At 43.0% G+C, this 15,947-nt stretch overlaps 1 protein-coding gene across 10 annotated transcripts in view; it reads left to right on the top strand.

Moving 5' to 3' along the window:
* Window positions 1-15,947, top strand: part of MAST4 (microtubule associated serine/threonine kinase family member 4) — a 603,242-nt gene that overhangs the window by 420,850 nt on the left and 166,445 nt on the right. For 5 of the 10 annotated variants that reach the window (XM_081518398.1, XM_081518406.1, XM_081518399.1 and 2 more), the window contains exon 1: window positions 1,017-1,449. The exons of 4 other annotated variants lie outside the window; for them this stretch is intronic. In XM_081518398.1, the coding sequence (XP_081374524.1) occupies window positions 1,358-1,449 (92 nt within the window). In that variant the 5' untranslated portion in view covers window positions 1,017-1,357. Of the gene's footprint in view, window positions 1-1,016; window positions 1,450-15,947 lie in introns of those variants that run through there. One more of the 10 variants, XM_081518400.1, reaches the window with a different exon arrangement.

The following is a 15,947-nucleotide window of genomic DNA, read 5'->3' on the forward strand; positions in this document are numbered from 1 at the left end:
TGGTATTTCTTGCCATATTACACCAGATTTGAGGCAGCTAATTTAAATTCTAATGTTTTCTTTGTATAAGAAAATCATAACCATTGGTGGGTTTGGGGAGTAATTTGAATACTGTGGCTTTCTTGGAAATGAATAACAACACTGATCCAACCTCCCCTTCATTCCTTCCTTTCGAACTCTTTAACACTCCTGGCAGGAAAATGATTCTAACATTGGTTTACTAAATGCCAGGCAGTATCTTCACAGGTAGTGGTTGACCAGTCCCTAGCCCATACGCGCACTGCGGCAATTCATCAGATGGATGTAAACTCGTAAATTCAGTTTACTGAGGTTTTAGGTGAGTGTGGCATCCCCTTGGCGTGCTTTTTCTACGCAACCAACAGCGTCTCTTGGCAAAGAGTCATTACTGACTTCCTCGGAGCGTTTTCCTGCCGATCCAGTCTGCGGTGAATCATGGACCTGTCCCCAGGTGTGCGCGGCATTCTCCACCCGGTTCCGGATTGCGCTGGGTTTATTTATGTAGAGGGGCGGACCCACGAGGGGCTCGGGGCTGGGGACGCGGGGGCAGCCGGAGATGCGGGGGGTCGCACGCACCGGTCTCGCCTGCCGCCTTTCCCATGAGGCCCCGCTCCTCAGGGGAGTGTCTGCGCCGGGGACCGGTCCCCGCCGCCCGGCCCCTTCCCGCGGAGGCTGCACAAAGGTGTCCGGCTGCAGTCCGCCGACAGGCCAGCTTTCTCAAAGTGCTTCTAAGTTTCCCTTTTTTTTTTTTTTTTTTTTGAGGAGGGGCGAAGAAGAGGAGCTTTTTCCATTTACATTCCTTTCCTTGTATGTAGATACCGAGAGGAAACTCAGCACTGGGCATGTTCGGATGTTGAATGGTTTTGCTGATAAGCAACCAGCCCTCCCGGAACCAAAGACTTAAAATAGTCGTCACCCCTCCCCGTTCCCACCCCCCCGCAGGAGCTGCAAATGGTATCTGCCAAACAGATGACAAAGTACCTTGGACTGAATCACACACAGACAGCTTTTTGAGTCGAACGCACGGCCAAACTCGTGTAATTACTGTTTATAGCTGGCCGAGGCTGACCAGGAGAGGGCAAAACCCAAGAGGAAATAAGTTTCCTGAACCTTGGAGAAATGGCTGTGTGTTAATTAAAGGCTAGGACGGGTACTTCTCACACGCACCAAGTTGTTCTTGAGATCACAGTTCGCAGCACGTTTCCTCTGGAGGGAGTGAGTAGATAATTGGGATCTTTTTGTCTTGGTTTTTTTTTTTTTTTTTTCCCCTCTCCTTTTTCTCTCCTCTCCGTTTTGGTCTTATGGCCTCGAACCCGCAGTGAATTGAAGCGAGAAAGAAATGGATATGTCTGACCCCAATTTTTGGACTGTGCTCTCAAACTTTACTTTGCCTCATTTGAGGAGTGGGAACAGGCTTCGGCGAACGCAAAGGTAAAAACGCGGGGGTTCCTTTTTGCCTTGGAGAGGGAATGAATACTTCGGCTTCAGAGGCTGCCGGATGGCCTGGGCCCCCCTTAGCAACTGGGGTGTTGTTGATTGGGTAACAGTTTGAAAGTTTATACTCTGCCAGGGGCGCCCTGGCTCAGGTGTTCCCTCCTCCTTGCGGATTTCCTGGCTCATCTTGATAAATGTGGTTTTTCGTAATTCTCTTTCTGAAATGTGGAGAATCGGGACCTCGAGTTGTGAGTGGTGGGGAGAGCAGGGAAGCTGGAAGAGATACTTGCTCACTTTCTTTGATCTGATCACTTGTCCATTTCATTCACTCCATTGTGGGAGCTTCTGCTTCTCTGTGTAGAGCCTTTCAGATGCTCCCTCTGCTCTGTTAAATATTTAACCTTTATGCAATGGACATATCCAGTGCTAAGATAGCTCAAGTTTGCCTGTTTCAAATTGTCTGCTTAAAGAGATAAGTCTGCATAACTTTGCATTTTATTTTTTAAATTGACTTGCTGACGTGTATTTCTAGTCCAGGACTGGCCTTTTCATTTTGTAACATATACCTATTAGAGTAGGTGAAAAGAAAAAAGATTTTTAAAATCAAGGTGAAGCTCAAGCCACAAGTGAAAGGCAGTTGAGAGTTTGTTGCTGCCAGTGCGTGAAAGAAAATGATTTTAGAGGAGGTGTGCCTCCTCTCTCTGCATTTGTGTCCAGCACAGGCAGGTGGCATGATTGTGGTTCTAGAGGGGCACACCCTCTGAGTTGTGTAAGTACAGATTTTTTGTTTTTCTTCAGAACTTGCCTTGAACATACATGTGAACACACAGGAGGCCGCAGTGCAGTCAAATAAACAGGATGCTTGGCTATCAGGTTGGAGATTCATAATCTCTGTGCTCCAGTGTTTAAAGAACACAGAGAAATGGTTCATTCTATTTGGTTGTACCAGTAACTTTTTGCAGTGTTAGTGCAGATATGTGATACTTTGGAAAACTTAGTAATTTTTCCTTTTGACCTCTCTCATGATATTTCTTAAATTTCAGAAGGTGTCCTGGAATACACTGACATATGCTATTTGTATATATGTGCATAAATACATACAGAAAAATACGTGTGTATGTATATGTGTGTGCGAGAGAAAGGGATTGCATCAATTTGTAAGGCATACCTTTTCATGTAACGTGAACGATGTTGGTACCACTAAACCATGCGATGATCTAAAGCTGTACTTATTAAATAGGATTGCTGTGCTTTTCTCATTCTGCTACAATGTTCAGAGAGAGAGAGAGACTCTTTCGGTATTGGTCATTTTTGTACAGGCTGTGTCATCCACACACCAGACCCCCCCCCCCCCCAAACAATGGATCAGTTGAAGAGATACCTACTGTACCAGAACCAGGCCTCTACTTCTCATGGCAGTAAATCCTGTGACTTGTGTGTCAGGATTAAGACACTTAACCGTGTCTAAGTGATGTAGCCTGGGCTGTGATGCAGCTGCTACTCTCACCTGGAGCCACTTCTGGGCGAGAGAAGTCTGCTCTGGCATCATGCCTGTGTGTCTGAAACTGAGGAGCAACTGGAGTGTTTCCTTCCTGTACCCACCTGTTTGATGGTATTATTGAGGCAAACACATAAAGAATTCTCAGGCTGGTCTGACCACGGCCTTAGGGCAGTACCTACTCAGTCCGGAACACTCCATTTGAGACATCTCGCCTTGGCAGAGAGCCTCGGTTCTAAAGAAACTTGGGTTCTTCCCAGCTAGATGAGAGTGTGGGAGGGCTGGGTCCATTCCCCAAGTCAGGGGCCCGTACCTTCAGTTTCGTGATACAGAGAGAGAGGTGTAATTTCTTCCCTCCCTTCTCAGAATAGAGGTTGTCACAGCCTGTTTGTTAACTGGGGATTTCCAGGATTCACAGAGTTTGGAAATTTGTATCCTGAAGATCATCTCGAAATACATCTGCTTACAGGTTTCCCAGGGCCCCAGCTGCTTTCTGTTTATTATGTAGATTCGGGAAGATGAAGGGCAGATGTCTCTCTCTCCGGGTCAGTGTATGTGGCTGTTGCCTTCTCTTATTATGCAGCGATCAATTCTAGCTCTGTGTCCTTTTCCCTTTTGTAAGGACATGAAACCTCTGCTTGTAGGGTGACTCTTCGCCTTCTGTGACCACTCTTAACTGCTCTCAGCCTTCTCCTCTATGTGCCACATTAGTCCTGTTTCTTACCGCACTGATCAGCTTCCCTAAACCTGCCCTTTTAAAAGGACCTCTCCATTCCCAGGTTGCCTGCCCCTTTCGCCAGCCTTGCTGAGGGTGTGCCTAGTGTCTGGGTGAGGATTCCTTACCCTCATCCTCAGCTGGATGTGCCTGAGCCCTTGGACTAGCTCTCTGCCCAAGCCCGGCTACGTCTCTGTACATTTGCTTGCATATTTTATTTCAGCTGTTTCTTCTGATTACCTTGTAATCCAAAGGACTTCATGATAACCCTTTCTTCAATATCAGCCTCTTACATCTATCAAAGAGTAAAATCCAGCTTTGAACCTGTGAATGAGTATCTTGGAGCGCCTCAGGATAGAATGTTTGGTATCACTTGGACGAAAGAAAGAGAAGCTGAATGGTTTCCGACTTTTCTCCGCAGTTGACATCGTGGTAGAAATTGTCATCATGGAGGCCTTTGGATTTTTGCCGTATAGCATCTGCTTTGCCATTCAGCATGGCTCTACTTTGTTCGTTTGCGCTCTCGCGGGAATGCTTTTAAGATTTCTCTTCCAGCTCAAAGCTCTGCCTGGCTCATAACTCCAGAATTCTTGGGGAAAGGCACGTACAGACTGACCCTCAGGCCTGAACTCTTAAATGGGTTCTGACGCACTGACAGCCTGACTTCCCTGTGCTATGTCCTAATGATGATATTTTGTTCTCTTCATTCCTTTTTGCCTGGCATGTGGCAGACACTGAGTTGTCTGGATGCAAGCTGATTTTGTTTGCTGTTTTGCTGTAAACCTCACATTTCCATTGGTAGTGGTTCCTTTTTTATGACTGGCTTTACCTACCTGTCCACCTCCCTCATTTCCTCAAGGTGGTCTTAATACAGCCGTTCACCTGCTGCTTTGAGGGACAGAAATCTAGGCTGAATAAACAGGGTATTTCAACCAAAATGTGTTGTTTTAAACTGAAGTAAGAATTGCACTTTTTAGAGGCTGTGAATTTCATAGGTCTTTGGATTCTCCATTCCCTGGAGGATCCCCTTACAACTTAGACGGGGAATTACTTTGCCTGCTTTGTGTTATTATTTGTTTGTAACATCTTTTCCTTTCTCATTGAATTAAAAATTTTGAGGAGGTGGGATCAAGCGTCTCTTTGACTTCTATCTTCTATATGTCACACTGTAAAAAACACACACCATCTATTTATAAACGTTGCTGCTTGGTTTTAAAGTGCACCCTTAGTTTTGTTGAAGTCTAGTGACTCTAGATGATGCTTGAATTTTAACCTTAATGGCAAAAAATCTGTCATGTTCTCTTTGGGCTTAAATGATAATCTCCAAACCTCAGTGACACCTCCGTCAGTACAGTCCTACCCAGGCCATTGGGTAGTTTGTGACTCAGTTCATCATTTTGACCGAGGCTCCAAATGTATTTTTCTGAGAACCCTTGGGATAAAAGGTTATTTTGGTTTTGCTTTATTTTTGCTGAATTCATATTACTCAGCAGTTGTAATGAACAGCAGGTACATTCAGGGTTCTTCAACTAACTGCTGTAGTTGTCAGAATGCATTGGACTTTTATGTACTCTGTGTCTTCTCTCCAGAAACATGTGTGGTGTTTGGTGATTTTTTCTTTTGTTTTGAGCATGAATATATGTCTTTAAGAAGGATAGAATATGCTTCCTTCCTGCCCTGGCATGTCAGGTATTGGTTAACCCGTGCTTACCCCTTTTTCAGAAAGCCCAGTTTAACCCACATTTATTGTGCATCTCTTATGTGCCTGGGCACTGTGACTCAAAGCTGAAAGTCATAGGCATGCCTTCAGTGTAGGGGTGAAGGTGAATCATTGCAAATCAGGGCGATCAAGAAGTATTTACCAGGTAGGTACCTACAGAAGCTGAGAGATGTACCAAACAGAAAATCGTGGGGAAGTTTTGAAGGGTAGGTTGGCATTTATCAGACAGAAAGACAAGGCCTTCCCAAGGAGCAAGAGAAATGGTGTGTATGAAGGCATGGTAGCCTCAGCAACACAGAGTTTGAGGGATTATACATAGCTCAGTATTGCTGGAGCATAAAGAGCCAGAAGCATAACTTGGTACTGATGAAGCATAAAGTTTAAAAAGGCTATATAATAGACCCCAATGATTAAGAGGGTTGATCTGAAGCCAGTTTACCTGAGTTTGAATCTTAATTCTGTGATATTGTCTATTGAATTAGTTAACTTATTTGGAATTCTGTTGCTCTATCTACAAAATAGGGATAAGTAAATTACTTATTTCATAGGATTGTTGTAAGATTAACATATGTTCATATATGTAAAATGCTGACTGCAATGACTCACATACGAAAACTTTCAATAAACCCTAACTCTTGTTATGGTTACTGTCGTTACAACGAGGGGATGAATAGTGGGCGATGACTGAGGAGAGAGTTGAGGCTCTAGGTATTTGTGGGAGCTTGGCCTTTATCCAGGGGGAGAGAGACACATCTAGCAATGCTGGGGAGTTTTAGGTCTGAGAAAGGAGAGTGAGACCTCGAAACCAATGGATAAATTATTGCGGTAGCCTTTTTAAAGGGTTTTGCAGGCCTGAGCAAAGAATGTGGTGAGATTACACCTTGAGAGTTATTGAGGATATAAAGTTGGGAGAAGTTGATGAGTTGTTGGCTCTGAGGAATGAAGAAAGGTACCACAGTGGCCCTGAGGGTTTTAACTTGGGGAACTAGGGAAACGGAGACTCACCTGCACATATAAGACCAAGAACTAGGACTTAGAGTCTCCCCTTGTGTCCCCAGAGGGGACAGTTCATCCACATTGAGTGAGCACCTGTCATGTGCTGTACTGTGGAGCATCCATTTGGTCATTCAGCCAGAACCAACGTTCTGTGTTGGGCCAGGGATGGAGAGGTGAACCAGGCAGAGGGCTTGGGCCTCAGAAATAAACCAACATCTAAGTAAGTCAAGTGCCATATGGTGGTCACTGTGTCCTGGAGCCTCTAAGCAAGAGCTGAGAAGAGAGAGCGACGGTGCAGAGGCTACTGTAGATATTGTGGTCAGGGGAGGTCTTTGAAGTGATAATATTTAAGAGACGATCTAAAGGATGAGAAAGAGATGTGGGCGGGAAGACTTCGGGAGTAGGCATCTGGGAACAGTCAAGGCTTGGCGGTGGGAAAGACAGAGCCCCTAGGCAGGCCAAGTTGGGTTGTAGGCCCGGGGCACTTGGGGAGGCTGGACCAGAAATAATAGGCTTGGAAGTCCGCATTAGGACCATGAGAAATGTGTCAGATGAGTCTGTGGGAGAGCTGAAGATGTCCCATTGAAGGAAAGGACAGAGACGCAGATAGGAAATGGAAAGGAGAGGTGGAGGAGAGTCCCCTCAGAGGGAAGGGAGCCAGCAGTGTTCTCACAGAGATCCCAGGGGAACGGCCAGCTGCTGCTCCACAGAGACGAACCGAGGTGTGCACGAGTCTGAAGACTGGGGAGTCCTGGGTGACTTCACCCTGAACCCCGGCAGCAGAGGGATGGGGTGGGGGTCGGGAAACAGAAGTGAAGTGAGGCGTCGGCGACCGTGGGTGGCAACCACTCTCTGTGGGTAGCCAAGTCCAGCAGCGACACATCCCTGTGTCCCAGCCTCTGCATGTTCACAGCTGGCCTGTCAGTCCTCTTCCCTGAATCATATCCCCTTACTCACTGTTGCTCACTTTACTGTCTGCTTCATCACCCAAATAGGCAATGACAGCTTCCTCTCCCCTCCCCTCTGGAAGCTCAGGTTCTTTCCCCAGCCTCCTGAGTTGTCTCCTTTCTGACGTGTTTTCAGTTGGAGCTGTTCCAAGTGTCTCTAGCCCCTCTCAGCCCCCTCATTGATTCCCCCCGGCCTGCACCTGAGCTGAGGGTGCAGACAGAGGGCGGGCATGCTGCCTCCTCGCCCGCCTGTTCCACAGATGGCTGAAACCTGCTGCTCACGGCCGTGCTCTTGTCCTCTCCACGCCTGACCTGCAGTCCCTGCCCCTCCCTGCGTCTCTGCACCCATTCCCTCCCACTCCTTGCTTTGCCCAGGCCTGTTTCATAACTGCTTCCTTTCATCCTTCTTTCTTCATGCTCCTGATGGCATTCTCCGCCGGCAGGACAGGCCTGCCCCTCACTGCAGGGCTTACCCTTCCACCCTCTCATCTTGTCTAGTTAGTTCTGACATGGACACTGGTCTGTGAGGCCGTCACGCCTGCACCCCTCCCCCAGCATGATCAGGGGGACCCCTGGGGAAGCGGGGACCACCGGGAGCCCAGGCCAGGAGCTCCTCTCAGTGACTTGTGTGCAGCGCCCGGCTGCCCCACACCAGAGCAGCGTGTTCTCTGGTCTTCAAGCTGACCAGACACAAAGGATGTGGGCCAGAATATACACATCTCAGAAATATTGCTGTAAACTTCCAGTGGGAAGTTTACAACAGGAGATGACTGGTCATTTGTTTTCCCCTTTTAATGTGTAGGTCTTTTGTGAGGGGAGAGGGAAGGGGTCAGAGGGAGGAGGAGAGGGGTGAGAGCGGGAGCAGTGTGTGAGATGGCAAAAAGTAGATTTCAAAAGAAGTTCATTAAAAACAAAGCTGGAGAACATGGAGCATGTGTTCCCAGGGGAGGTGTGGGCTCTTGGTTGCTGTAAGGAGTCGACTCTGGAAGGGGTATACTAGTGTCAGTAAGTTCACAGTGAGGAGAGAGAACGTTATATGCTGTTACGGCTCTGTCTGCTTCTTACACATAGATCCTGTTGTCAGAAGCCCAAGTGATACTTTAAAACAGGGGGATCATAAGCCTCAAGACAGAGATCACCTGCCTTCTGGGCTAAAACCCGACAAATGTTGGGGTTGAGAAATTGCCCCTTCACACAACAGTGGGAAGATGACTCACAGGGGAGAAGGCTTGGGTAGGGCTTTATTCTGAATAATTTGGGAGAGTCCTCCTTGTATTGGTTAAACGGAAATAGGCTGGTTTCTCAGGGAGCTCAGGACTTGAGGCTCTGAACCCCCAGCTCACCTCCCCAGCGCTCCCATCTCTCAGTGAGTAAGCACGCACAAAGCTATTTTTAATCCGAGCAGTCTTCACTACATGTAACCTAGTCATTTGGGAGTGACATCATGGTAACTGAGTAATCCCTTTGAATGTTTATCAGAGATCCAAGATAATAGAATGGTCCTGGGGCTACCTGGATGAAAGTAGGTACAGGGTGTGTGTAAAACCATTTATTAAAAGCAAGCCCAAGCTCTACTGGTAGAAGCTTTGGATATCTAGCAACACACTGGGTTTTTGTGACCCACGGCACATTTTGCAACTAGAAGACTATCTCTAAGTAAAAGTTCACGTGGTTATTAGTACTTGTTCTGATACTTTCTTTCCTCTATCTTGGTAATTAGGAAAGTTCCCTTGTGAACTTGGTTATAAATTCTGAAAATATTGACCTTAAATCTTATTAATAGCATGAGAATACCAGTGGGAGTTTTAGCAACACTAATGGTTATTGGATATGCTTGTTAGAGAGGTAATTATAGCAATATCAAACTGAAATATCACATTGTTTTGTTTTAAAGAAAAAAGGCTCAAGCAGAGAATTTAGGCTTTGATTAGCATTTGAAGATAAAATAGATTGGTGAAAAGAATAAACAGTCAATGTTTATCTTATCCTAAGCATCTTCATTGCCTGTTTTAGGACTTTATACATTCTGCTGACTTTGGAATTTACATTTATCAGTGATTTCTATTTTGTTAGAGTTTGGAGTTTCTTGGGAAACTAATTGCAGGCAAAATTCACACACACATGTATATGTGTTTTTGTGTATATACATATACATATATATATATATATATATATGCTTAGTTGCTCAGTCATGTCCTACTCTTTGTGACCCTATGGATTGTAGCCCGCCAGGCTCCTCTGTCCATGGGGATTCTCCAGGCAAGAATACTGGAGTGGATTGCCATGCCCTCTGCCAGGGGATCTTCCCCACCCAGGGATTGAACCCAGGTCTCCTGCATTGCAGGCAAATTCTTTACTGTCTGAGCCACCAGGGAAGCACATATATATTGTTATTGTTCAGCCACTTAGTTGTGTCTGACTCTTGGCGACCCCACGGACTACAGAATGCCAGGCTTCCCTGTCCTTCACCATCTCCTGGAGCTTGCTCCAACTCATGTCCATTGAGCCAATGATGCCATCCAGCCACCTTGTCCTCTGTTGTCCCCTTCTCCTCCTGCCTTCAATCTTTCCCAGCATCAGGGTCTTTTCTAGTGAGTCAGCTCTTTGCATCAGGTGGCCAAAGTATTGGAGCTTCAGCATCAGTCCTTCTAATGAATATTCAAGATTGATTTCCTTTAGGAGGGACTGGTTGGATCTTCTTGCAGTCCAAGGGACTCTCAAGAGTCTTTTCCAACACCACAGCTCAAAAGCATTAATTCATTGGCGTTCAGCCTTCTTTATGGTCCAACTCTCACATCCATACGTGACTACTGGAAAAACCATAGCTTTGACTATATGTACCTTTGTGGTCAAAGTAATGTCTCTGCTTTTTAATACACTGTCTATGTTTGTCATAGCTTTTCTTCCAAGGAGCAAGTGTCTTTTAATTTCATGGCTGCAGTCACCATCTGCAGTGATTTCGGAGCCCCCCAAAATAAAGTCTGTCGCTGTTTCCATTGTTTCCCCATATATTTGCCATAAGGTGATGGGACCAGATGCCATGATCTTCATTTTTTGAAAGTTGAGTTTTAAGCCAGCTTTTTCACTTTCCTCTTTCACTTTCATCAAGAGGCTCTGTAGTTCCTCTTCACTTCCTGCCATAAGAGTGGTGTCATCTGCATAGCTGAGGTTATTGATACTTCTCCCTGCAATCTTGATTCCAGCTTATGCTTCATCTAGCCTGGCATTTCTCGTGATGTACTCTGCATATAAGTTAAATAAGCAGGATGACAATATACAGCCTTGACGTACTCCTTTCCCAGTTTTGAACCAGCCTGTTGTTCCATGTCTGGTTCTAACTGTTGCTTCTTGACCTGCCTACAGATTTATCAGGAGGCAGATAAGATGGTCTGGTATTCTCATCTCTTTAAGAATGTTCCAGTTTGTTGTGATCCACACAGTCAAAGGCTTTAGTGTAGTCAATGAAGTAGTAGTAGATGTTTTTCTGAGTACTTCTTGAATAGGCTTTTATCTCTTCACCGGGAAGAAGAAGCTACATATCTCTGGAAACTTTCTTACCTAAGGTAGACATTCATACAGGAGATAGCTTTTTCAGATAATATATTAGTTTCAAAGTGAATCACTTGGCTTGAGGGAAGAAGGAACTAGTGAAACTTGGCGAGGTCTCCTAGGGTCATAGAATCAGAAAGGGAGGAAAACTGATGTATCCACCAGGCTCATTTTGCCATATGAGTGTTTGCTGAAGCTGTCTTTGCCATGCTTTATTCTGTCTAATTTTAAACATTACAGTGCGTGTTGATGTCTCAGGACCCTGACTTTGACCTTATGACATTTCTCTTGAGAGTAACTATTATATCATCTAGCCACTGTCAGATTTCTTAGGCACTAGATCTGAAGAATGTGAACCTGTGGCTGGCATAAAAATCTCCTATGTCCCTTTAATATACCTATTTTTTAAAGTGCAGTATGATGGATATCTTTTAATTAGAAGCTATAATTATTGAATGTTTTACTTTTACAGATAGATGAAGGGGTTAAGGGGAAAAAAGTATATTTGTCATGGGAAAAACTGCTAGCTGAATAAAACACTCTAGGAAATACGGTAAATGAAACCTTTGTTACTGTAAAACAATGGCCATTAAGTGACTATTATGTAATGTTATTTCTTAAGTCTGATCTGGAATGGCTTGTTGCTTTTGGAACTTGGGATAGAATTCCTGTACAAATATTACTTTCACTTGGCTAATCTCAAGATTTTTGAAACAAAATTGAAGACTTTTCCCTGTAGGTTATCTACGTCAGACACTGAGCATGAAGATACAGAAGCCATGCCAAATGCATTATTTTACAAGTGAAGGTTAGTTTTATCCTCTTGGTACTCTCCATTCTGGGCATCCCATGTGGCTCAGTGGTAAAGAGTCTGCCTGCCAATGTAGGACCCGTGGGAGATGCAGGTTTGATCCCTGGCTGGAATAATCCCAGCCAGGAGCTTGGTGGGTTTTAGTCTATGGGGTCGCAAAAAGTGGGACATGACTGAGCATATGCACAGGCTTACACATTCTTCATTCTAGACTCATCTAGGTAAACACAAATTATTTCCTAATCCAAAAAATAGTTCACTGTAAAATTAGCCTACTCTTGCTTAACTGCTCCAAAGGGCAGACAGGTGGCAGGACAACTGATAGGCACTCACCTGACTTGGCAGGTTGAATGAATGACTATGAATTTGCATTTTCCATAAAACATAGTGAAGTGAAAGTCGCTCAGTCATGTCTGACTCTTTGTGACCCTGTGGACAGTACAGTCCATGGAATTCTCCAGGCCAGAATCCTGGAGTGGGTAGCCTTTCCCTTCTCCACGGGATCTTCCCAACCCAGGGATCGAACCCAGGTCTCCTGCATTGTAGGCGGATTCTTTACCAGCTGAGTTACAAGGGAAGCCTACGTAAAAGATAGGTCCCTAAGCAAAGGAAATTTTTAATTTATGATTCAAATGATCATGGTGGGACAGGTAGCATATAGGATAGTTCAGGGGTGCTTAAGGTCATAGTTGTTGGTGAGGATTCTGCAAAATGAGCTAATATGTTTATGAGTTATAATTTCCTGTGTGCTTTAGGATTTGATGTTTAGGGTTAGATGTTTGGACCACAGAGCTAGTAAGGAATAAAAGTTGCCCCATTTTTATGATATGACCTGTAAACTTTGTATGTAGCATTTTTCCTCAATAGATGACTTTTTTCATGTCAATTAAAAAAAAAAATAACCTTGGAAATATAGGATTTTTAAGATGAAAAGTCAAGAGTGGTTTTTATAAACCTCCTTAACATGGTAATCTGAACTCAAGATCAGATCTCTGCTTCCTTCAATGTAGTCCTTAGATCTTAGTGATTTTTGGATGTTATTTTTACCAGCATCACTCTGACCAAGATGCCCTCCTGATAGGTTGACTTAAGTTTTTCTCTGACATCGTTATCGATTACTGATCATTTGATGGCTTCTTTAAAAAAAAAGAAAAAAAAACCTCCTTAAACAGAAGAAATTGTGATTTATTTTACCTTTCAAGATTTAATGTTATAATTATTCTACCTTTTCACATCAGACCTAGGGTGATATTAGGATCAAAAGATACAAGTTACTTGAACTGGCTAGATATACTGCAACTTTTTGATGGCATACAAACATTTCATTTCATGGATCCCAGGTTTGAAATCCATGAAGAATAGCGTTCTGACTCTTGGCACGGATAGACATATTCAGAAGTGTTGTATTCAAGCCAGAGTAAACATATATGCCCTTTACACTTTCTTTCAGTTAGCAGAAGTCACTTCTGAACACTTATTTTGGCATTAAGGAAGCTCGTCATGACCTATTGTTCCAGCAAGATTATAGTTCTCACTTTAAGCCAGTTTTCTAGTTCCCATGTAAATGAAATGCCCAGCCGAGAAAACAGGCTTTGCTTTTCAAACCTTCCATTCTTTTAGGCGTGTCCTACAGGCAGTGGCTTGTAGCTGCTCCTTCAGCCTCTTAACAGGTTTGATTTCAAATCTATTTAATAAGAAACTAACATGTTTGGAGGGGATTCATGGCCCAACATTTATGGATTTTGTTGGGAAGTTCCAGGTGTGTATATATATTAAACTCTATGTTAAGGCATGTGAGACTGAAATGATTTTGGCATGCTTTGTTTGGTTTGGTTTTTGCCTTCTAGTCATAAGAAGTCTTAGGGATTTGATTGGGAGGGGGCAGCCCCCAGTCCTTATGGCCATGTAGCTCCTCTGTCAATTTCTTGTCTTTGGCTGCCTTAAAAGCACTGAAGGAAACTCAAGTGTTTGTAAACTGGGCCAAAAAAATAGAGAAACCAGAAGCCAAAGGGGGTTAACCTCTGAAAGATGGGAAGTTAATTACATTTAAAGATACTTGAAGGGACTTATTTATGAGTTATGTATCTTGGTATGATCCTTTTTTCTGCTTTGGGGCTCATGGATGAGGCTCAATCACCTTCTGAAAGCTGATACCCTAATAACCTAGTTTGACTCTGTCTGACTTCTGTGGGCAAGTCTGGGGATTTATTGCATTGTCTTATTTATTCATTTGTGTACCAAATATTTATTGACTATCTTTTATATGACCAGGATTATGCTTATCACCTAGGAAACAAAGATATGCATGGCATGGTCGTTTTGTTCAAGTAGCTCAATCTAGTGGGGTTAGAAAGTGATGTGGACAGATAATTACGGTAACCTGTAATAGCCAGTAGGAGATCCACCAACATCAGCTCCGGAGGAGGGAGAGGAGGAGTATCTGTTGATGTATGTTGTCTCCTTTAATGCTACCTATAATATCTCTTATACAGATGAAAAAAATTGAGGCTTATAGAAGTTAATTAATTGTCCCTAAATTACTAATAGTACAGGGTAAATCCGGATAAAAACATAACTGGTTATCCTGACTCCAAGGAAAATACAGATCCAACAATGTTCTAATTATTGAAAATAGTATTTGTAAAGAAAGATTTTAGTCACTTAATTTTTACTGTACAGCAGCCACCTGGTAATTCAAAGATATTTGTGGAATACTGAGTGCTGATAATTTTGATCTTTGCTATAGAAATGCCACCTGCTGTCTAAGGGAAGAGAATAAAAAATAGAAGTAGGTTTTACTTTGTTTTAAAATGCCACCTGCTGATTCTCTTTCCCATTAATGAAAATTGTATATGTATTCTCCTGTAATTTCCCCATCGTAAAGTATCACAGTTTATAATGGTATATGAGTGGGCTTGTGCTTTTGAAATTGAGGTTTTACTTTATAGTGAAGCTCTGAACAGCTGCTTGTCTTACAGGCCTTTTGAATGAATAAAACTCTACGACACCTCTGCTTGTTTTGTTGAGATTTCTAGGTATTATAAAATCCTGTGCATTCACTTGAGTGTGTATATTATGGACACATCTCAAATTCTTTGCCAATCTTCTAATTGAGTGTGTAGTTCATTTCATAGAAGGAATGAAAATTCTAACCTCTTACATGGCAATATGTTGTGAATGCCAGGAAAGATCTGTAGGGGTTTTAGAGATGAATTGCTTACGGGCTTGTTCCTCACTTTTTAAAAACATAGTAATTTCTCTTAAGTATGCTAATGCTAACTACATTCTTAAGGAGATAGATTGATGACACTTAAATGCATATTTTTCTCTTTGAAAAATCATTGTATTTAGAGAACTAGGATGTAACTGCTTTGCTATGCTTAAAGCAATTGTGTAAGAATAAAGTATGAATAATCTACAACATACAAAAGGCACAAATATTGTGTCCAGAGTTCTCTGAACCACAAAAATCCTTCATTGGCCATGTCTTCGTTCTCAGCAGTGCAGTATGTGAACTGCGTTTGAGAAGTGGCTGTCTCTTACCAAGGATGGAGGGGAAAGGAGTCTTTCCTTCAGGTCCATTTTTTTAAATGTTAAAAAAGGTGTTCTTCACTGCCACCAATCTGGATTCCTACTGACACAGGGTTTACGACTCTAATTTACTCATACTAGAAAAAGAATGTGCAGGCAGCCAGCTGTGCTTTGCTTTGTTTTAACACTGTTTATTGAGATAGAATTTACATGTAGTACAACTATCCTTTTTAGGTATGCAGCTCTATGAATTTTGACAAATACATTCATGTAATTATCATAATGAAGACATAGAATATTTCCATCACCTCAAAAAGTTTTAGGGACTTTTTAATTGTTTGGTGATGCTAATAAAGGTTTAGAATAGCAGGTTTTGTTCTTCCTTCCCAACCCCCTTTAAAAATTTTTGTTTTGTTTTGTTTTTCCTTCCCAACCCCCTTTAAAAAATTAGCTCCATATTTTATTATGTTTTGCCTAGTTGTGCCCCAGTATCCTTTTTCTGTTTCAGAATCCCTGCTAGGATACCGTGTTCCATTGTGTCATCATTTTAAGCAATCATTTTGATGAAGAAGATGGTTAACATTACTTAACATAGTTTGATTACATGGTTGGTAATGTCAAGTAGGTACTAGGAAAATGCATCAGAATGAGATACTCGAAAGAGAAGCTTAAACTACCTAAATTGTGTGGTCCATTATTAGTGTATAATAGGTCCTTTGATGCTACGT

Source organism: Giraffa tippelskirchi, chromosome 8 (assembly GCF_054371585.1).
Source record: "Giraffa tippelskirchi isolate mGirTip1 chromosome 8, T2T-mGirTip1v1.2.pri, whole genome shotgun sequence".
Lineage (NCBI taxonomy): Eukaryota > Metazoa > Chordata > Mammalia > Artiodactyla > Giraffidae > Giraffa > Giraffa tippelskirchi.